The sequence below is a fragment of the Borostomias antarcticus genome (assembly GCF_949987555.1).
Source record: "Borostomias antarcticus genome assembly, chromosome: 23".
NCBI lineage: Eukaryota > Metazoa > Chordata > Actinopteri > Stomiiformes > Stomiidae > Borostomias > Borostomias antarcticus.
In genome coordinates, this window is record NC_140256.1 from 2,971,926 (window position 1) to 2,994,886 (window position 22,961).

The following is a 22,961-nucleotide window of genomic DNA, read 5'->3' on the forward strand; positions in this document are numbered from 1 at the left end:
ATACATTGATACCAAGGGTACACCAATGAACTGTTAATTAAATCAAATGGTGCACACTGAAACAGTACCCATGCTTTCAAAGTAACCCATAAAGACACACAGCCACACAGAATGAGGTAATGAGGTTGAATATGAGAGTGGTTACTCAACAAAAATAAAATGCATGAAATTGCAACCCTGTAGGCAAATCTTATAATCTGGTTAGATGTGTTATTATCCATTAGCCTAACTCCAAACATTAACTCGCTTGCCAATCTTGGACATGGGCACTAACATCAAGCCTAATTATACATAAGTGGGCAGACAAATGGAGGACTAAGCAAAATGGGGAAGGCATCACCGAGTTCTCAAATGCTGTTCAATTACTTTGAGGAAAAAAAAATGTGGCCACAAGTGAATATCTGGCCCCAAGAGGCAGCATCTTCCAGGACTTAAATTGCGGAGGCACTCACCTCAGCCTTCTCCCTATAAGGCTTCAGCTCAGAGACCAGTCGCTCCAGCTCCTGGGTTTTGTCTCTGGCCGTGCTCAGCTCCTGCTTCACCTGGTCTGCATGACCCTGCAGAGCCTTGAGTTCCTGTGCGTTAAGCGCCGCGGCCTCAGCGAGGGCCTCCTCCTGGGAGGCCCTCTGCTCCTCAGTAAGAGCTTTACCTTGGTTCACACTATTCTCCTACACAGTGAGAAAAGAGAGAGAGAGAGAGAGAGAGAGAGAGCTGTAAACACTGAAAACAGCTCAAGTTCATCCTACGTTATTATCCGCTTGGCTGATTTTTGTGTGATACCTGTTATTCCATTTCCAAATTGATTTTAACGATAGTATCCACTAAGATATTATATAGCTCAAACTTGTAAATCACCTGTTTGATTGTTATAATGTGAAGTGAACACAGTGAAGGCGTATTCCTTTTTTTTCCCCAAAAGCCTAAGGATCTGCCTATTACACTAGAAAGCAGCTCTGGATTTCGAACGCCAAAACGTAGGTCCGGCCGTATCCCAAGGCCTCCGGGTCAGAGGTTAATTTTGACCGGGGTAGTGCAACTGCTACGCACAACTTTTTCGGGCGAAAATGCTGGAAAAAAACAACGCAGAGTAATCCAGGCCTTACTCACCAGGTGAACCATCCTCTCCTGCAGGCTGGTCAGCTGACCCCGGTGTTCGTCTCTCTTCTCCTTCATCTCCTGCTCCCTCCGAGCCAGCTCCTGCTTGTGCTGCTCCTCAGAATGAGCGGCCTGGTCTTTCACCTCAGCTAAACTAGTCTGCAGCTCCTCAAGTCTCCTGGGAGCGGAGGAGTATGGGGAGGAGGGAGATAAGCTTACGAGACAAGCGACGCTGAAACAAACTGGAAGCTCAGCTAATCCTAAATATAAACAATAATAAATAATGTGTCAAATACAACCATTAAGCATTCTATCATTACTTGACTTTGGCTGTGTAGAAATAAATGTATATGTTAGAAATTGCAGCAATTTCGCTTGTCGTTTTGACATATGCACCAGTCACTCCTTTATGTAGGAGGAGGAGGAGGAGGAGGAGGAGGAGGAGGAGTGTGGGCAGTCAGGATATTAGGGCTGTGCAATATGGACAGAATCTTCTGTCACGATATGGGTCATTCCATATCTCCATAATTATATATATCAAAATATAGTGTACTGCCTCTCGTGCTTCTTCTGTAGGTGGTAGAAGAGGTTTGTTGCGCTGGAGTCGGACATGGAAGCTGGCCTGGGGCTATATTTCCACTATATTTTAGGCTTTGTTTGCACTGAACCAAAGAAAGCTGGCATGATGTGTGATGAATAATTTGGGGAAAATATCTATTATCTCCTGTCTGAACGAGGCCGTCGCTCTGGTCTCTGGACGGCCTGGGCCTCGCATCATCACGGTGACGTAGAGTGACCTCAAACCGGACGACACCGCTTCTTTGCGAAAATAGCGATAGGAACGATAGAGAGAAATATCTATTGATAGACATTTTTCTATAGTCCCATGATATATATATATATATATATATATATATCGTCGCATTGCACGGCCCTACAGGGTTTGGTACCTCTCTTTCTGGGTGAGATCTTCGTTCATTTTCATGAGCTGTGCTGAGCTGTCGCCCGATGACTTCATCATGTCTGAGATGTCGCTTTCAAGTTTGGCCTTGTCTCGCGTCAGCTGATCAAGCTTCTCATCTCCCGTCTTCATCTTTCTCTCCAGCCCTGAAAGAACAGGAAAACCCTTACGCACTTTGGTTTCGGAGTAGATGTTTCTACTGATATTTTGATGTTCTATTTCCAGGTTAGTCATCTAGTACGTAGCAAAGACATGTTGAGGTTATCTGATCCTATCTGTTACCGGAAAATGCCAGGAAGGCAAGTAGGAAATGAAGTCATTTATTGTTAACCGTACTGACTTGGAGAATACTACAGTATTACGTCACATTATAGTGCTTTGCCCAAATAAGTGCTTCTCTCTATGAGAAAAAAATGAACGGGGATTCTACAATCAAAGACAGGATTTGTAAAATTTGACTTTTTGGCCAAAGTACATTTCTCTCTCGATTAAGTCTCCATGTAGTATAAGTAAATAATATAAATATGTCATAAGCTATACGTTTTCATACATAAATGAACAGGGGGCATAAAACATCATAAACCATTTAGAAAAAACCCATTCAATTTTCGCTGTAGGCTGCCTATTTTTAGACACACAGAAGTTGATGATGCTGTAATGGTCTGCAAAATTACATCATCACTTAAGGGAGGAAGACGCCTTCCGTCCCTACTTGGAGCTGGAGGTCTATAACATTTATGAAATGAGAACAGAAGACGGGCAAAAGAAAAACCCCCAACCTCAGTTGGTCTTCAGGGTTGAGAAAGACCTGCGCTCTAACCTGCAATTTGACTTTTAAGAGCTTCCGATTCTGTGGAGAAGGCTGTGCACTGCTTCTCCTTAGTGCCAAGTTTCTCAAGCAACTCTGAAAAGGAGAATGTGAGAATGAATTCCAGAAATGTGCTGTATGAATCTGACGAGAACTCATAGCGATGCGATTTACCTTGCATAGCTTTTGTTGATTTAGTTTGAGCGTCTGTGCTTTCCGACAGCTTTTGTGTCTGAGGAGAGAACGCAGATGAACAGCTTTCAACATCTTTGTGTCATTTCATGACAAATCAATAACGATTGATTGATTGGTGTCACTACATGTTAATTAACCATGCGTATACCTCATATTCAATGATACCTAAATGATACTGAAAAAGACACTAGACATTTACCCTCTTAATTCAAGGGATGCTTTGAAAGTAACATAGTATTTAAATGTAGCACTCTTCCTTATCTGAGGGTGTTATTCACACAGACACTAGTTAGTGCGCAGCAAACAAGCTTTGGGCCCGAGAGTGCTTCATTTAGGCCTGTGTGAACACAGCAATCGCACTCAGGTGCGCACCAAAACAGCCGCACCGAGACCCTCCAGAAGGGGTGGTCTCGGAGCGGCTTCAACCGAATTCTTGTGCGCACCAGTTATGGTGTGAAAGCGCGCGACCTCGGACCGACGCAACTACCTTATAAACCATTATAAATTTGTTCTTCCCGGGAGTTTTTCATGGCGCTCTTGCACCCGCCCCGAAAGATATTGACCAATGACAGCACTGAGCCTTTTCATGTGACTTGTGGTGCTGCATTTGGACTAGAGTAAAGAAAGTGCTGTGTGAAAGCGAACCGCAGTAGCTGAGAAATGAAACAATGCATCACTTTCGCTTTTGGTGTGCATCAATGATGCGCACTAACATATGTGAATACGCCCTTAACTCACCTGAGGCAAGGCGAGGCAAGGCAAGTTTATTTATATAGCACATTTCAGCCACAGGGCAATTCAAGGTGCTTTACATGAGACATTAAAAGCATTAAAACAAAAAGCAAGACACCTGAGGGTACCTGGAGTCTTAAAGCCCCATTAGAACAGCCATGCAAGACCCCTCATTCCTGGACCCGGCCTGCCCACCCGCCTCCCTGCGACCCCGGACTCACCAGGCTGCCCAGCTCCTGCTCCAGGGAGCTCTTGTCCTGCTGCCCAGCGGTCAAGCTCTGCTGCAGAGAGATGAGCTCCTGCTGCTTGCCCTCCAACTCAGAGCTCAACTCAGTGACCTACAGCACAGGCGATGATGCCATGGACACGAAAATAGGGAAAAAAGCATGCAAAATGAAAACAAAAATGAGAACAAATGGATATAAAGGATCTCGCAAATAAAACTGGCAAAAAAATAAAGGATGAACCATAACGTGTATATAAGCCACGTGTCCCGGCTTAGACTTTGTAAATATGTCTACAAAAAAAAAAAAACTTGCATGGACAGAACTGCAACTGAAAAATGGTCATGGCGAACGGGATGGATGTGGACCTACCTTGGTGCCCTGAGAGCGAGCCTGGTCCCGGGCCTCTTCCAGCTGGCTTCCCAGGCTCAGGAGCTCTTGTTTACCTTGATCCTGCTGGGAGTTCAAGGCCTCCATAGCTGCTGCTCGCTCCTGGACTTGTCTGGCCCCATCCTGGGCCTGCTGGACCAGCGTAGCCTCCTGCTCCTCCAGTTCCTTTACCTTGATTTCGGCGGCGTGCAGCTTCCCCAGCACGTCCTCCATCTCCACCAGGTGTTGCTCCTCGGCGCTCTCCACGCTGGAGCGCAGGGCCTCCTCCAGCCGCTCCTTCTCCTCCGCCAAAGCCAGCAGCTGTGCCCTCAGCCCCTCCGACTCCCGGGAGAAGGCGGTGGCTTCGGCGTCGCGCCTGCCACCGGCCTCCTCGAGCGCCGACTTGTGCTCCACCTTCAGCGTCTCCAGGGCGCTTTTGGTCTCCACTAGCTCTGCCGCCTGGGCGCCTTCCCCTTTGCTGAACGACACCTTCAGCTCCTCCATGGCCTGCTGGTGCGAGGCGACGGCCGACTCCAGCTTGGTGCGCCACAGCTCGACGACGTCGGCGCTCTCCTTCTCGTTCTGGCTCAGGCGCATGCGCAGCTGCTCGTTGTTGCTGGACAGTCTGCACGACGTGGCCTGGGTCTGGGCCATGGCTTCTCTGTGGGCCTTCTCCTCGGCCTCCAGCTTCTCTCTCGTTTCCGCCAGCTCGGCCCGTTGCTTGGCTTCCTGAGCGGCCAGCTGGGCCCTCAGCGAGCTGACCTCCTCCAGGAGGGGTGAGACGGTGGGGTCGGAGCCTTCCGATCGCTGGCACTCCAGACGCAGGCGCATGTCGGCCAGTTCCCTGGTCCGCAATGAGAGGTCTCTCTCCAGCTCCATGATGCGGGACTTCTCAGACACCGTGGCCACCTATGGGACGGGATAACTGGGGCTCAAATAAAGGTATTTCAACGACAGAATGATGAATTGCTTGTGTGTTCAGGCCCTAAAAAGGCACTCTACAAAGGTAATTACAGGAGAAGCAGCAGAAGTACAGTAACGGTGCACATTTAGATGTTTCCTGAATTATACCGCCCTCTAGTGATAATAGGGCTGGCGTGACACTGCTGTTGTACTGAACATTTAGACTTCAAGAGCTGCAGTATCTACAGTTTTTTTCCCTCATCAGAAGAGTTATTGACCTTATTCACACGGCGGCCATGTCACGCTCAGGGTGGGAGAATGCGGAAGTATCCATAGTCTAATAAAACAAGTTCGTTATAAAAATAACACTTCAAGATTCGAAAGAGTCAAAAATAACATCCAGAATACACTACTGGAATTACAAACTCACTGAACTGGACTCGGACTGGGAATGAGCTGATGACTAATGCGCTCCTATGTATTTCATAACGTGAAAACATCTGTGGTGAAAAACAATCAGAGTCCAGTAATCATGAGTTTGTAATTCCAGTAGTGTATTCTGGATGTTATTTTTGACTATTTCGAATCTTGAAGTGTTATTTTTATAACGAACATGTACTATATGGTCTATGGATACATCCGCATTCTCTCACCCTGAACGTGACATGGCCACCATGTGAATAAGGTCAATGACACAGGACGTGTAAAACGGGAACCAACTGATTTAAACTAGACAGCGGGGAAATAAACAGTAGAGACGGTGGCCCTTGAGGATCATATCTGAGTAACCCATCCTTGCTTATTGGCTGTGATACCCCTGAGATAAGATGCATTGACTGGGAGTGGGAGCAGGAGAGGTTTGCAAGAGGAAGCAACCCTACATACTGGGAGCTGGCAGGGTCAGCGTATAGGGCGAAGGGTATCTGGGAATAAGGGGCAGGTGGGAATGGGATAGGAAAACTGTCTGCCTGCTCAAACGCAGCAAAGCCCGAGTGGGGACTGTGGGCAAAAGTTAACATGGCGAGTAAGTTAGGATTAAATAAATGAATAAATACAGGTATGTATAACAAATTACTTGGTCAAAAATGACAAAATGCAGACTTGAAACCAATTCCGAATAAAAGGGATCCCTTCATAGTTAAACAGAGGGCCGTAGAGTTTTCTCTTTTTCTGATAGCAGCCATATTGGTGACAGTATGACAGCGGTTGGTTCACGATGGCTCAAGTAATGAGGCCCTGACCTTCTGTTACTCCTCTGCAACCCAGCGAACCCGTTACCTTTTCACACTAACACATCCCCCACCTCCACCTCTCTGTCCCGAACGCAGCACAGCGCAGAGCGAGATCCGTTAACGTTACCCTAGTGTCTTCTAACTCTCTCTGGAGTTTCTCAGCTTTGGTCTTTTCAAAGAGCAGGCTCTGTTCAAGCTCCTTAATGTGGGCATGCTCCAGTTTGGTCTGCGTCTGTTAGTAAAGAGGGGAAGAGGAAGAGAACAACCAGTGCCAGCCCAACGCAGACAGAGAGGGAGAGGGGGGGGGGGGGGAGGGTGAGGACCTGGATGTACACAGAGGGGGAGAGGGGAGGGGAGGGGGAGTGTGGAGGGAGAGGGGAGGGGGAGTGAGTTCCGATGCAGGCCTTTCAAGCAGCGCCCGGCATGGAGGGACGTAGACGAGGTCGTGGCCGGGTACGAGACGAGGGACAAGGGAAAAGGCAGGTGTGTTACGCTTGGATATGCAGTTGCTGGCTGTGATTAGAAGAACCATGCAGAATGCACCTGGTGGATAAACAGGGGGGAAAGCGAGGGGTGTGAGAACAGCTGAGTGAGCCAGGTGAGCAGGTAAGTGGAAAATAAAACGGACTTCACCACAGAAGAGAAAGCAGTGTGGGCTAGTTGATTTTTTTTCTACCATAATGGTTTACTCCATGACATGGTGGGAGCTGACACATTCAAAATGAACACTGCTCCTCTGTTTTTGGTGAGGTCCATTTGTTTGGTGAGTATTCAAAAACCACTGCTCAGAATATAAAAACAGATTTCTATAAACAACTAGAACGAAATAAAACAGTAACGATGGAATATGGGGCTTTTATATTGTGAAATCTTTTCCTGGTTTACCCTTCTGCTGTGTGTATGTGTAATATATATATATATATAAAAATACATTCATCAACTGATCTAAATATTAGTGTGCCCAAGTGCAGTACTTTGGAGTTCAACAGATTGCAATGGGGGGGTTGGAGCTCAGCTTGTGACTGGGCTGTGAGATGGTGGGGGGGGGGCGTGTCCAGTGGTTCCATGCGAAGCACTGGGCCGACACGTAGGACAAGAGAAGAAGAAAAAAAAAAAAAAGCACTGACATCAAATCACTGATTTAAAGGGTTAAAGCACAACATTAGTACACCGTCAACTGCTCGAAATCAACGGGAAGCATGTGCTATGAGCGTCCATTTTGTTTCAGGGACTTTCATCGTTTTTTGAGAAGCTGCATGCATGTGATTAATATGTTGCAGTAAGTATACAGACCCGTTAGTATACGATAAAAGGAAGAAAATAGGGTATTACTTCTAACCCTGCGGCACAATTAAAGATAAAATATGAAGTGGGATGCCTTCAGGATAATTGGAACGGTCCCCTGATTGGAGCGGCACTGTGGAACAGACGAAATCCTTGATCAGACAGCTACTTCCTGAACAGCGTGCGTCTGCCTCACATCTCACACTAACAACCTGTAAGAAGTTTCCAAATAACCCAGTTTCCCTTCATCCCTGTCAAATCTATCTGTAATACAACCCTTTAAAGGTGGGGTAGGTAGTTTGACATCAACAAGGCCTCCGATTGGTCAATTTTTTCAAAAGAACACGCCCCTCCCTCCTGTCAATCATGATGTAGTCCCTCCCTCCAAACATGACTGGTAGGTGTGGCGAGATAGAGACCCTGATTGGTCAATACATTCGGGCGCGGTGCATTCTTTGAATCCAAAATACAGAGGCAGCGGTAAACACGGAGATCCAAGTTTATTCTCAGAGCACTTCCGTTACTGATAGCTGAAAGGATATTATGCCAATTTTACCAAATAAAGCCAAAAGCAAACTACCGATCCCACCTTTAACACATTCTCCAAGTAGTTTTCCATTTATTACTTAAGCCGACAATGTCTTTGATTTGAGCTCGTCAACCATTCATGAGTGGACTAGGCTCCATGCTTATGAAATGAAGCGCACTGTGATGTCATGGTTGTTATGAGAACACGACGAGCTGGTCCCGACAGCTCAGCTCCGGAGGGGGAAGGATGACCTTGTTGGCAAAACGCTGAACATAAAAAAGAGTGAGGTTTCAGTTTGGGGGGGTCTTGTTTTATGGGAGTGGAAAAAGACAAAAATCGATCACTCCGTGCAATTCCATCTCTAATGGGACTGTTGGCAGGCAGGATTTATAGCCGACGCAGATAAACTGCAGATGATGCAAATGCTCAGTCCTGGGAAGCGTTCTATTACTGCAGAGATGTCCCTGACAAGGACACCAATCACAAGCCTGCCCGTTAAACCAGAATAAAGAGGCCAAGAGGTGAATGGAGAGTTGCCTTCTATAGCTAGATGTGGACCTTGGGTAAGATTGATCTATTCATTAGGGTTAGAATGATGTGCATCTTATAAATCACAATTATCGCAAGGGGTCGGGAACCAGGACGTTGTTGAGTGATTTCATTCCTCAGAGGGACCCGGCCGGTGCTCTCCTCGGAAAAGATGCGTTTGCTTTATTCGGTGAACCTCAGCACCAAATCATGTCCGGTAATTTAGGACAAGATTCGATCTTGAGATTTGTTCATGTTCATCCACTTTAAATTCAAATAAAATCCCATACATTTTGTGTGCGAGTGCTTGTGAGAATATGTTGTGCGCTTACCTCAAGATCTCCTTTGGTAATACAAGCTTCCTCCACGCGGAACTGAAGGTCCTCCACCTTCCTGTTGAACAGAGCGCGCTCGTATTACACTTCCGTAACAGACACGGGTCTTAAAACCTGGCGGTTGAGTTAAACCCTCAACGCTTGACCCCATTGTCCCGCCCTCTGGTCCCAGGTGTCCCGTCCATCCGCGGCTCTCTCTGACCCCTCACCTCTTCTCCTCCTCCAGCTGGTTCAGCAGCTCCACCTTGTCCTTATCAGCGGCCTCCACCAGGGCACGTAATTGGTCCATCTTGGCCTCCATCTTCAAAGCACACATGAATACGCAGGATATCAATCAAGCTTCAGTGCAGTTGGAGACGAGTCATTTTCCCTGAGACTGCAAAAGTACACTCGGAAACCAACTTTGTAAATAACAAAACCGTTTGTTAGTGCTTCTGTAAACACAGCATTGAGCCTGAGGAGCAGAGGACAGTGCAGAGATTTGTGTGTGATAGGTGCGAGTGTGTGTGTTATAGGTGCGAGTGTGTGTGTTATAGGTGCGAGTGTGTGTGTTATAGGTGCGAGTGTGTGTTATAGGTGCGAGTGTGTGTGTTATAGGTGCGAGTGTGTGTGTTATAGGTGCGAGTGTGTGTGTTATAGGTGCGTGTGTGTGTGTATGTGTGTGTGCGTCTGTGTGTGTCTGTGCGCGCACGTGCGTGTACGTGCGCGTGCGTCTGTGTGTACGTGTGTGTGCGTCTGTGTCTGTGTGTGTCTGTGCACGCACGTGCGCGCGCGTCTGTGCTGACCTGCTCCTGGTCGTCCCTCAGCAGGGTCAGCTCCTGCTCCACCTCGCCCACGTGGCTGGTGGCCTTGGCCACCTCCGCCCTCTCCAGGTCCCTCTCCCCCATGAGCTGCTCGATGTGCTGCTGCTTCTCCTTCAGGGCCTCCTGCAGGGCCGTGGTGCCCGAGATCTTACGGCTGTACCGCGACGACGTCTCCGTCAGCTGTTGTGGGGGACGGCAGAGGGGTGCTCAGGCCGGTCAGCGATAGGGCTGGGTATCGATTCGAATTTCAAGAATCGATTCGATTCCGATTCACAAGGTTCAGAATCGATTATCACGATTCGATATCGATTCGATTAGTGTTAATAAAACCAGTTTTTTTTTTTTGCTGTAACCTTAATTACATGACTGCCAAGTTATGCAACACATCAAAAGGCCTACTACGGCTGGGTATCGATACTGATTTCCAAAAATGAATGAATGAATGAATCATTGAATGAATGAATGAACTATTCATTACTTCATTTATTCATTCATTAAATAAAAGATCGATTTTGGGATTCATGAATCGATTCTGAATCATTTGATTCAGAATCGATTCATCGATTTCTTTAACCCAGCCCTAGTCAGCGAGTCATAGAGTAACCCTAACCCATTGAATACAACGTGGACGGGGATGCCGTGCGTCTCACCAGGCCTGTCCGGCTGGGCTTGCCGCTGACCGATGACGCCACGGAGCTCATGGAGCTGATGGAGGAGGCACTGGGGCTGCGCTTCAAGCCCGAGGGCGTGGCCACTACCTTGCGGGCGGTGGACTTCGCCTTGGCTGGCGTGGTGGAGGGGAAGCCAATGCGAGTGACCTTATGAACCGGAGCGAACAGGCCGTACTTGGGTTGGCACTGAAAGTACCTGCGGAAACACATTTAAAAGTTATTAGGCAAAAAAAACAGGTATAAGAGTCAGGGTTTTTATGCATGCATCAGGGAGAGAGCCAATCGTATCAAAGGAAGCCCGAGGCTATCAAAGGATTTTCTATCAGGATTGTAGCTGTGGTGCATACCTCGTTCCGGCCACTGCGCCATCGTTCTTTCCCAGGGGTTCGTCCAGTTCCACGCCACACCACTCACCCTTGGCAAAGTCAGTCTCGCCAAGGAAGCGGACCACGCCAGCCTTTGTACCACCAACCTGAAAAGACGATACAAAACATTACGTCTACGCTGAACGAGAAGTCAGAAAAACCCCGGGGGTACAGTAATCAGCTTGGCTTAAAAATAATACCATCAAAGCAACCGAGTCAGGTGACAATCAATCAAGTTGGATTTATATAGCGCCCTTCATAATACCCAGAGCGCTTTACAGAGTCCAGTATTCATTCAGACACAGTCACACCGGTGGTGGTAAGCTACATCTGTAGCCACAGCTGACAGAAGCGTGGCTGCCAATCAGCGCCTACGGCCCCTCCGACCACCACCAACATTCATTCACATTCATACGTTGCATGTCTTTATGATGGTGGGGGAAGCCGGAGTACCCGGAGGGAATCCACGCAGGCACGGGGAGAACATGCAAACTCCACACTGAAAGGACCTGGAACGACCGGGATTTGAACCCAGGACCTTCTTGCTGTGAGGCGACAGTGCTAACCACTGAGCCACCGTGCTGCCCAGGATACAGTCAGCTGTACCCACATCCCAGAACTAGGTCTAAGAGTAGGCATTTGTTTCTAAAATCTGGGAGAGACACTACAGCTGTGGCGAGAATAGCGACAACAATTCTTGGCGTGAGCTTTTCTATTATCATTGCAAAGTGCTTTTCTTGTCCAAACACACTGGGCGTCCCCAGGGCATTCTGGGTGTGAGTGACACACTTCCTCCAGACACAATGTGCAACCCAGCCTCATGCAGCTGGAGAGAGAAAGGTCCCTTGGGGATGACTCAGAAAGGAAGGTCCTCGTATGAGCACAGCGCTCCACTGTGTTGAGGGCCTATAAACAGACAGTGACTTCACTCAATGGGGGAGTGTTTGGGCTGCTGACGTGCGTGGGGGGAGTGTTCCGCAGGCACATTCCTGAGAGATTACCCTGGCGAGAGGGAGGGGTCAGTCGCGTGACTCTGAGACTCTTGAGTCTGTTTTTACCGCAACATCGCCACATGAGAGGTAAGGAGGCGGGGCACTGACCTGGAGTGGTGCAGGTGCTTATGGGAGGACTAGTGACAGTGTATCAATAGGGATGTTGAGGCGGAGGGAACAACTTTTTGTTATATTGACACTAGGGTTGCAAATTTCAAGGAATTTCATTAATCGATAACTGTTAACCTTAACAAACGATAGTCGATTAATTGCTAAGAACGTCCCGCGCCGGACTTCGCTTTGCTCGCTTCATTTTCTTCCGCTGTGTCGTTGAAATTTCCCGGCATCCATTACAACATTAGCCTTCACTACATGGCGTGGTGCCCTCATGTGCAGTCAGACCTTGAAATCATGATTACATTTCACGCAACTCCCGTTGATAACGTTCGTTCCCCCAAAAAAAGTTCTGTTCCATTAACAAGCAATTAATCGAGTAACCAAATCTTACGAGTAAATTCTTATCGGCAATTAATGGATAGTCGATTAACTATTAACATCTCTAATTGACACAGTGTGAAATGTGCAACCTTACCAGAACACGGTCGCCCATCTTCAGCTCTCGCTCCTTCTTGACCGACCCCGTCTCGGAAAGGTTGGAGACAGATTCGCTGTTTGCACGCGCCAGGTTAGAGGTCGGGGTGGCCGGGGTGGCCGGGGTGGCCGGGGTGGCGGGCGAAGCCTCCTTGGCGGCTGCCGCCGAAGGAGCCGCCGGTTTAGCCGAGGGAGTGCGGGAGGCCAGGCTGGCGGTGGAGGGCGTGGGCGACCCCGCGCGGGACGGCGGCGCCGTCTCGGTCCCGTTGGCCTCGCCCTCGGTGCGGGACAGCTTGGACGGGCGGGTGAAGATGCCCCTCAGGGCGTCACACTGGAAGTAGCGCACCCCGGCCACCGAGCCGTCGTTCTTCCCGATGGGCTCGTCCAGCACGATGCCCGCCCACTGCCCCGGGGCGAACTGGGTCTCTCCCAGGAACTGGACCTCGCCCGGCTTGTTCCCGTTCACCCACACCCGCTCGCCGACCTGGAAGCTCTCCCCGGCATCCTGCGTCTCCGCAGAAGCAGCTGCAGCGCCTGGAGCGGGTTTGTCAGCTGCTGGTACTTTGGGTCCAGCTGAATGGGAACGGAAACAAACTCACTACAAACTCAAACTCAACCAGAGCTGGTCAAGACTGCCAGACTGTGGCCCCCTAACCCGCCTTCCCTCAAGAGGCTTTTTGCTTTCTGCCAGGCCGCCTTTGTAAATAAGAACTTGTTCTTAAATGCCTGCCTGGTTAAATAAAGGTTAAATTAAAAGTAAAAAAATGTTAGCAAGAGTCTACCAGGCTAAAATTAAAAGGACACACACAGTGTCACATTAACCCGTTATTCATTACTTCAACGCCCTCGAGACAAATGTGCATAATGTACACAAATGTAATAGCAGATTGATGAGCGTAATATCCCAATAAACAAAACCCATTGAAGCTCCACCAGCAGATGCAGACTGATGAAGCAGTAATCCGAGCTGATTGGTGATCAAAGCCAGAGGTGAGGTGCTGTAGCTCACCCACCCCCCCACCCCCCCACTGTGAGTCTGAGGCTGTGTGTGAGGGGGGGGGGGGGGTCTTACCAGTGGAGGAGGATGTCTTGGTGGCTACCGCCCCTGTTGGCCTGCCTATTTTGCTGGGCGCCTTGAGCCCACTTGGCTTGGCTGCGCTCATGTTTCTCTTCGGCGTGCGGTGAAGTCCACCAGGCTGTTCTGTCGGTCAGTGGGCGCCTGCTGAACCCAAACCATGGACGTAGCTGTGCCCAGCTGTGCTGTGATGACCGTCTTCCTCGCGGCGCCCAAACGAAAAGGAAATAAACAGAAACGGGAGAAGGGGGGAGGGAGAGAAAAAAAAAGACGCTCCTCAAAGGAACCCTGTTAGGATAGAAGAGAGTGAAGAACAATTATGAAACCACAGTCTGTTTGAGGTTTAAATCTCAGGCATGATTTGTTAACTCTCGAATCACTCGGTCAACACTCAATCGTCACAGGTTGCGTCAACACAAGAGTTGCTGTGTTGAACAATTAATCTTGAATGAATAGCAGCAAAGACCGGCTCTATGGTTTGCTCATCACTCAAATGATCTTTTTGTTCTTATTAAGGTGCTAGAGATGACATTTTCATGAAGACAAACAGGGTTGCACTAATCAGGAAGATTAGTGGTTGTCCTGGAACCACTAATGGGGATCCTAATAAAAATTAAAAAAAATCCAGGAATATTCAAAGTTGGAAACTTTCCATGGGAATTAACAGGAATTTAGGGGAATTAATGGGAAATTTATGCCAACTGTATTTACCTGGTCATATACAGACATACATATAAACATTTTGTTTCATTATAAGCAGACATGCATGCAAATATTTCTAATACAATTTTTTTAAATGACACTTTTGACTTGATCTATTGTGAGTAGAACTTTAATGGTCTCTACAGCCATGCTCTAATATGCAGGGTGCTAGGAATTATCCGTTTGATGGAAGAGCACAGTGCGTGCAGAGGGCGTGGCCTCATAAGTACATTCAAGTTCCCTGTTATAGGGGTCCGTGGCGGTGTAGCGGTCTAATGCATCGTGTTCTGGTCCAGCTGCCCACCGGGGACTGGTGGTCTCGCCAGATCCCAGTATGGCTGCATCCCAGAGGGAGTGGCCATCGGCCCCGAGGGTGGTTACTTTAGTCTCGGCTCAAGGGTTCATCGCACCACGGAAACCCTGTCTTGTGTCGGAATTACGGTTGCGAGCTGAGAGTCGAGGAGTTGTCTCCCCTCTCCTATCGCCTACCGGCCACGGCGGCCAGGGCGCGCGGCGGGTCCTCAGCGGTTAGTAGGGGAGCTCACTGGGTCAGGGTCAGTTGGCTACCAGATTGGGTGAAAACGGGATCAAATCCTAAAATTAAATGTATAAAAGAAAATAAAAAGTTCTGTTATAGGCTCACTTTTGCAGAAAATGGTCATAATTTCCCAAATTCCTGAGCTTAACTTCCCCTGGTAAATTTCAGGAAATTTTCTGAAAATTCACCAGAAATTCTCTGCCCCCTTGCAACCCTATTAAGACAAATCATTTGTAAAAAATGTCTACAAATCATAAAAATAAAAATGGGAAGCAAAAAAACCACAAGGTTCATGAGCCAATAGTATTACGACTCCTGATCACTCCCGAATCCCGACAGAGATGACATGTGGTACCAACATCGTAATACTATTGGCTCACAAGCCTCGTTAGAGGTGGGAACCAAACCTCAAGACATCTCACACAGATAACACACTGCATTCATTTCGGACCTGTCAAATTTTTCAATATTTTTTTGGGAGTGGAAAAGCAATAGGCCCTGACCTTTCTAAAACCTCTGTGGATGTATATTATATATATTTTTTATGATTTGTATACATAAAACTTTATATCTATCAAGTGGTAGTTTGTTATGACAACAAGCTCAGCTCCCAAGTCACCCACAACATTCTAATACTAAAAATAGCCTCATCACAAGCCAGTCCACAAGCAACAACAGAGTTGCTATGTTGGTTTCATTCTATGATGCTTACAATATCTCTCCATCATCCTGTCAATGAATCACTCAGTTCTGTATTCACTCTTGACGTGCATTCAGAATCATACAACAGGGAAACTAGACCGAAATCAAGACCAAAAGAGGAAAGACAAACCGTCCGTCTCCAGCCAGGAAGGGCTTGCAGCCTGTCTAGATAAAGACGGAATACTGTGGGAACACAGGGATAACACAGCAGGCTACACCAGCTCCACAAATGGACAAACAGATAATCCAAAGGCGCTACAGGGGTCTACCTGTTATTAGCAGTCTACCCGTTATTAGACTACAGGTTAACCTATATTATAATCTAAAGAGACTAAAATATGACCCAACTTGCTTCACATTAGGTTCTCCAAAGCGTTGACATGCGTCTGGGAAAGAACAGGTTTAGCCTACAGCAAGAGCAATGAGTCTCTCTCCATATCAGGTTACCTCCTTCCCCCGAGGTCAACGAAGCTCCACTGCTGCTATGACAAACTGCTATGACAACTAGCCTTATGCAATATTAGAAAGGTCCAGGATAATCTATTACCCAGTGTGCCTCAATCACTATGTCAAAGTGAAGGGATAGCAATGAGGAATTACAGTTCATATGCTTCTCAAACTACTAGCCTAAACCGAGACTCCTAAGTCAGTCTATAAATGCTTCCTTCAACTAGAGACTGAGGACATTCATCCAGATTGTGTCGCTCAAAGTGGGTGGAACGATTAAGAGTAGAAATACAAATAAAAACAATAAAATAAGATGAAGTGCATTGCAGAACCAATCCAAAGCCTTTAGGGCATAGGTTTGTTCTGGTTTGTACCAATCCAGCAGTAGGCATAGGCTTGTTAGCGGTCATTCTTGACATCGTTCTAGCAACCATCTTGAATATAGAACTACGATTGTCTGGTATTGCAAGACTATACTAAACGATACAGTCAAGCGTTCAGTCCAGCTCTACTGAGGTCTCCCCGGGCACATCCTAAGAGAACCTGAACCTTGGACCTGGCTGCACAGCGTTAAGACACATACCTTCCATTCCTCTGATGTCCTGAGTTGAGTCAGTCAAAACAAGCTAGAACACACACACACTGAAAGAAATTCTCTACAGTGCGAGAGGGTGGTCAGCAAGCACTGACCCAGTTTCCAAACCGTGCTCCGGTTTTCCACGTCTGTGCCTTCGAATGACACTGATTAATGCCCTGGGGTCAGGGGGCGTCTCCATAGAGATAGAACTCCAGGTTGTTTGGTTTATTATTTTGATGAAGATTTGACTTCCTGTTTACTTTAGTAAAAGAAAAAAAAACAGAAAGAATCTTGATCTGAATAAACAAAACGACTAAGACGAGCGAAGGTCTAATACAGTTGCTGGTTCTAAGACATTAACCATGTAAGTCCTGCCCATTAGAAATGATAAAATGTTCTAGCTTTCAGATGGGCACTGATGTAGTCAGCTGAAAATGATCCACTCAATGCAGTAGACGTTTCCCACTGCAGGAATGGTAATCCTTTGCTCCTGACTCTCACTCTAATCTGCAGCTAGGAAAGAAGTCAATACAGGTTTTGGAAATTAACTTGTGTGCTTGACTTTACAACAAGGTTACATTATCCATAGGCCTATATAATAATATGAAACAGCCTACACCTCTGATGGGTAAAACAAAAGTGAACCATTTAGAATGTGTCCCAAAAGTGCTTACTATTTAGGCATTGTTTACTTTTAGGCATTGTTCAGTTTTAGGAACTATTACACGAAGAAACAGACACCAATTTGAGTGGTAGAGACACAGATAATCAACTTCCAAGCATGATTACTGTTGGTGGGAGCATCTGCTATGTGACTTAGCCATGCATAAGCCTACTGGGGTAACCATTCAGATCATGCTGCTTTCTGAGACATGGATCTAGGAAAAAAGGACATGAATTATTTGATAAATGTGCAAATTGATCAGAAGACCTATATAAATCATGTTGATGACTGTTAAAAAAATTTAGCTTGAAGACATGGTGCTTGAAATCCTGTGTCTGGATGAAGAGAAATGTCAGCAGTTATCATTTTGCTGACATCAGTAGTGTAAAAAGCTTTCATAAGTAACACATTCCAGTTTGCTGTAACAGTTATGCAGAGTTCACCACTTCCAGCAGGCTTCATCTCTTTTATTTCCCCCTGCAACTTTACTTCCCTTTTATGTGGTACACTGAAAGTAGCCCAAATAGAAAGAGAAAGTAACGGCATGGTGAACAGAAGGGTAAGACATTTAAATCCGAGGACAATACAAAAACCCCACCCAGGTTGTGAAGTTAGTGTTACAGGTTTGAGCTATAATATCTTTTAATAGTCCCTAGATCGAGACTTAAGACCAAGGGTGACCGAGCTTTTGCGGTGGCTGGCCCAAAGCTCTGGAACAGCCTCCCTCCACACATTAGACACGCACAGAACCTAGGGCTCTTTAAGTCTCAGCTTAAAACGCACTTGTTTTCACTGGCTTTTGAGGCCTGATAGCCTACATCTCCTGTCCTGTTTTGTGTCCTGTCCTTTTATTGTTCTGTGATTATGTGCACTTTATTCTGTTTTTTGTTTTAGTTTATTTTATATATTGTACAGCACTTTGGTGCAACTTCGGTTGATTTTAAACACCTTGACCTTGACCTATAATCTATAAGCCCTTTTCACAGCAGCCATTTTAACATGTCAAAGCAGGGTAAACAGAGATGTAATTAATAACATTAATTGTAGCCGTCTGTTCCATTTGGTTGACACATGAAATACAATGGGACCATAATAAATTTGATGAATTACACCTGTGTTTACCCTGTCTGCCTACTCCTGATTTGCCTAGGCCAACCCTGATTGGTTTAAATCTCATTCTACGAGCAGACACACATCACGGCCGGACACGTAACATATAGAAGCGGCTGTACCAATTAAAAATCCACCTTTCAGGAAGCTGTTATTTACGTCAGTATCAATTGTAGAATACTGGATTTCCTGTTCTTAGTCAATGCTGTTCTCCTGGAAAAGCAGACCTGTGACATATGTAGTCTACATTTGACAGATATGAAACTATGGCAAAGAGTTCTAGCATACTACTCCTCTATAGTCTTGTCAGTCAACTCACCACACAAAGTGTGCAACTCACAACACGCCATACTACACATTTGCTTGGTTGGCCTATAAGAGAGCCTCTAGATAGCTTAGTAAACATCCTAATAATCACAATATCAGGGGAAGACTGGCTGTAAGAACTTCAAAACCACACACATTCCCTCTCTTTCTCATAGACACACACGTCTGACCCAATCAATAGACTTTACATAAAGAGCATGCTCCAGTTCGTCCCTTTTGAGGAAACATCTGCTGGGGTCATTGTGGCGCCAGTAGCACTGACAGCAGGAGGTGTGCGCAGGCACACAGAGTCCATTAACAAACTCAGAAAGGAAGGATATTCCCCCTCAGTCCTTCCCTACTCAAGGACACAGGCCATCCTGGCTAAGATACAAAGTTACTAATTAAGACATTAGATACAGTGTGTAGAGGAAAAACTAACATAGGCTACTAAGTCTAAAGCAAAGAGACAGGTGCATCTGTAACTCTTGACATAGGACAATAAAAATAAAGCATAAAAATAATCAGATCTGTACATCAAAGGTAGGCCTACATATGAAGCCAAACAAGCCCAGTTGGTGTGTCCTACATCCCGCAGATCTAGTGCAGCTATAGGCCTAATTCAGAGAACACTCCCTTACTTCAACTCTGAATGTCACAAGCTGACGAAATACAGCATTTCATCAGGAGAATATGTGATTATCCCGTCTTAAGAACACACACGGGAGCTGATCTGTGCATCTGGCTTGATAACATGCGCAGGGGTGAGGGCACTTTTAGTCATCCCAGTCCACACGTGTCATTCAAAGTGACTCTGTAGGGGTGATGAGGTGGCACATCTGGATATCAAAGTGACTCTGTAGGGGTGATGAGGTGGCACATCTGGATATCCTACAACGCAACTGGAGAGATTGCTACAACTTAGCCTAGTACGGGTTTGAACGTGGCTATAGCTAACTAGCTCAATCAAGCCATTGGAATAAACATGGCTAAGCTAGTTATCCTGACTGGTTGTACAAATTACCAACTTTTACAATGCAAAAATTCTAGCTCTCAATTTAACGTTAGAACTTGGAGAAAAATAGCTTTGCAGACCTAATTGTTGAATAACTACCGGTAACTAGACTAGCACTGGTTGTACCATACAGGTAACGAGGTATTATCATCATCAGTATCAATATTCAGTTTAACTTATAATTAGCAGCAGGTCATCTAGTTGGCTGGTCAATTCAGTTTACCAGCCAACTATATTCAGAAAGAAGATACCGTGGTTAGCACTAGCGTAGCATAGTTTAACATTAGGTGATTTAGCTGGCAACTAAGAAGTACTACAACAATCCTCCCACCTAAGCACTTATTATATTATATTGCACTGTACTTTAGATTGCTATTCTTGCACTTTGCCTTCAGCACTAGATTATGCTCTTAGTCACTTGTTTTAGAGAGAAGATGCACTTGTGAGTTCTGGCAAGTAGTAGTACATTGGCTTTTCCTACGTTAAATGCAATTATTGTTAGTCGCTTTGGATAAAAGCGTCTGCTAAATGACTGTAATGTAATGTAATGTAACTAGCCTACTATAACGTTTACTGAGCTACTAGGTAAAGCACCCATGATGAAACCCAACCAGCCACTGTAACGTAGTCTAAAGCCAGCCATCGTCTGGCAACTAGAATCGGCTTGGCTAGCTAGCTACTACCGCTAACAAGAACCCACCCAAAACAAGTGACACTGTGGCCCTAAAATATACGAGTTAGCTAGCTTATAATATACAAGTGAAGGCCAGACAGCCAACGTTATTTGTGCAATGTTTCAGTTTAAACAGACACATGACATGCCGTTGCTCACCAGCGACACCCAACTTGTCAATAACGCGCGTTGCTAGCTAAGCAAGCTAGCCTAGCATTAGCCTAGCATTAGCCTAGCATTAGCCTAGCATTAGCCTAGCATTAGCCTAGCATTAGCCTAGCATTAGCCTAGCATTAGCCTAGCATTAGCCTAGCATTAGCCTAGCATTAGCCTAGCATTAGCCTAGCATTAGCCTAGCATTAGCCTAGCATTAGCCAACGGCTAGCAAAACTCCTTTCATGACATTGGGGCGGAGGATTACTAACATTCAGCTACGAACTAGCGAGTTAAGTGCAAGCTCTTACCTGTAACACTTTAAATCTGATTTGCAAAACGATCAGATTGAAAGGATTCACGCGCAGCCCTCGCCTCCCCGTTAGCTCAACTGTCTCCGAGGAAGGTTTATAATCCGCTGGCAGCAGCGGGTCGAATCCCTTCAGCCTCACTGAGCCTTCAGGAGGTGCTGGAGAGGTACACATGACGTAGGGACCACATGACGTAGGGACCACGTGCTTTCGCCCCTAGGTCGTCTCTTTACGCAACACAATTTATGAAACCCAAAGGGCTTATAATTCATACCTTTCATACAAAATTGGCATGTCATGTTGTTGCTCCAGCGTGAAGGGTCAACCACCCAATAGGGTCGGGGCACCAGCTGCCAACTTTTTTTTTTATTATTTAAAATTAATTAATTAATTAATTTAATTAGCCACGCTGGTCATTGGATCTGTCAGATAACACCAGTATCACGCCCAGGAACAGATGCGCAAATAGCAAAAAATATTGCACGCTCTCTCTCTTGTCTTAGTTCATGTATGGTGTATTATGCCTAGTGTGATCTTAGCATAATACTTGCAGAGTGTTACGACAGTGTTGAGGTTCCGAACTGTATACCGTAGTTTTTAATATAGCATTATGTAGTTCTGAGCTCGCTCGTATATCCTTGACCAATCGTAGCTAGCTACAGTACGCACACAACAATTTTCATTGCACAGACCTTGACCAATGAACACAGGTGCACCCTAGGTAGTCCCACAACCTGCATAAATACCCTGCTTTGGCACTATATCGCCTCCCACAATCTTTCAGTTTGTCACACTGACAAGCTCGGAAGATTGAAGTTCTGAGATGGTGCGTGAGAAGATCACACCGCGGAGAAGAAGAAGCTGGAGAAGACAGGCTGGGCGCCAGAGAAACCAGCACCTCTGCCACTTCTTCTTCTTCCCACAGCTCCAGGAGGACCGCGACCAACACACGCTCACTGCTTCCTGTTCCTGGGGCAGCAGCACACCATCAACGGCCTAGAGTCGTTTCCAAACTGCCACAAATGCTGCCAACTCTCACCGTCCGGCCCGAATGCTCCGGGCTTGGGACTGCTAAGGACTTCCGTAAGCACCTGCAGCAGCTTCAACCCCCGCTGTCCCCTACGGGCCAGTCCGAGTCCAGGTTGGTGGGTCCTGACGAGGCTGGCCCAGCGCTTACTGAACCCAGCGTCATTGATGATGGAGACAGCGGTTGCTTGCTCACCGGCTGTCTTGTGGAGGTGACCATAAGCTGTCTCGTCGCCTGGTTGCCCCACGCAGGACAAGCGTGAGGAGGTCAGTGGCAGTGGGTCATCCCTGGGCGGTGGGTCGTCCCTGGGCAGCTCGCTCGGCGGCCGGCGGATGCCTGGCGACAACAATGTGCATGGGATGAAAAGTAGCGGCCTTGGCCTTTCGCCATCGGAGCTTGAGGAGGCACTAGAGGTGGGCAGACGCACCGGGAGACCACCGGACCCATCCGGCGCATTGAGGTGACTGGAGAGGACCGCCACATCCTGGTCTCACGACCTGCACTGTTCGAGCAGGTTAGAGACCACAAGCCCGAAGAGCCCCTCCTTGGTTATCGGACGGTTCACGAGCGCAGCTTTGTTCTCTTCCTTCAGTCTCCCGAGGGAGAGCCACAGATGCCTCTGTTGAACCATACTGGAGGCCATAATGCCCCCAAATTATTTGCTTCCCTCTGGAATATGTGAGTGGGTTGTATGCCCACCTCCCTTGTTCTCTGTAAAGCGCATTGTGTTGCCTCTGGGTATGAAATGCGCTATACAAATAAAGCTTTGATTGATTGATTGATGAGGCAATGACCATAACCAGCTTGTTGATAAATCCTGAGCCGTCAGCAATCTTGAGGTAAATCCCGCAGTGACGGCGTTGCTTTCGCCGAGGGCCAGGTGTGAGATGTAACATGCTGATGAATCTTGAGAGAAATGTCTAGATGTAACATCTACAGAAGGGTTTTGTTCATATCTAATCCTCTTGTGTTGCTTTGTCTTTATGGTAGGGACACTGTGGGTTAGAGAGAGAAGATAAGACAGCTGCCTGCTTGCGTGTGCTA

At 46.8% G+C, this 22,961-nt stretch overlaps 1 protein-coding gene across 2 annotated transcripts in view; it reads right to left on the reverse strand.

The window, feature by feature from the left end:
• clip1a (CAP-GLY domain containing linker protein 1a) overlaps positions 1 to 20,991 on the reverse strand; it is a 28,958-nt gene extending 7,967 nt beyond the window's left edge. For both annotated transcript variants that reach the window (XM_084457217.1, XM_084457216.1), the window contains exons 1-15: positions 20,891 to 20,991; positions 13,690 to 13,980; positions 12,619 to 13,190; positions 11,017 to 11,141; positions 10,649 to 10,865; positions 9,981 to 10,178; positions 9,405 to 9,496; positions 9,193 to 9,253; positions 4,388 to 5,293; positions 4,013 to 4,129; positions 3,039 to 3,096; positions 2,877 to 2,960; positions 2,046 to 2,202; positions 1,108 to 1,273; positions 453 to 668 (exon numbers count right to left, since the gene is read on the reverse strand). In XM_084457217.1, the coding sequence (XP_084313343.1) occupies positions 453 to 668; positions 1,108 to 1,273; positions 2,046 to 2,202; positions 2,877 to 2,960; positions 3,039 to 3,096; positions 4,013 to 4,129; positions 4,388 to 5,293; positions 9,193 to 9,253; positions 9,405 to 9,496; positions 9,981 to 10,178; positions 10,649 to 10,865; positions 11,017 to 11,141; positions 12,619 to 13,190; positions 13,690 to 13,780 (3,060 nt within the window). In that variant the 5' untranslated portion in view covers positions 13,781 to 13,980; positions 20,891 to 20,991. The remainder of the gene's footprint in view (positions 1 to 452; positions 669 to 1,107; positions 1,274 to 2,045; positions 2,203 to 2,876; positions 2,961 to 3,038; positions 3,097 to 4,012; positions 4,130 to 4,387; positions 5,294 to 9,192; positions 9,254 to 9,404; positions 9,497 to 9,980; positions 10,179 to 10,648; positions 10,866 to 11,016; positions 11,142 to 12,618; positions 13,191 to 13,689; positions 13,981 to 20,890) is intronic.
• Between the last annotated feature and the right edge of the window lie 1,970 nt (positions 20,992 to 22,961).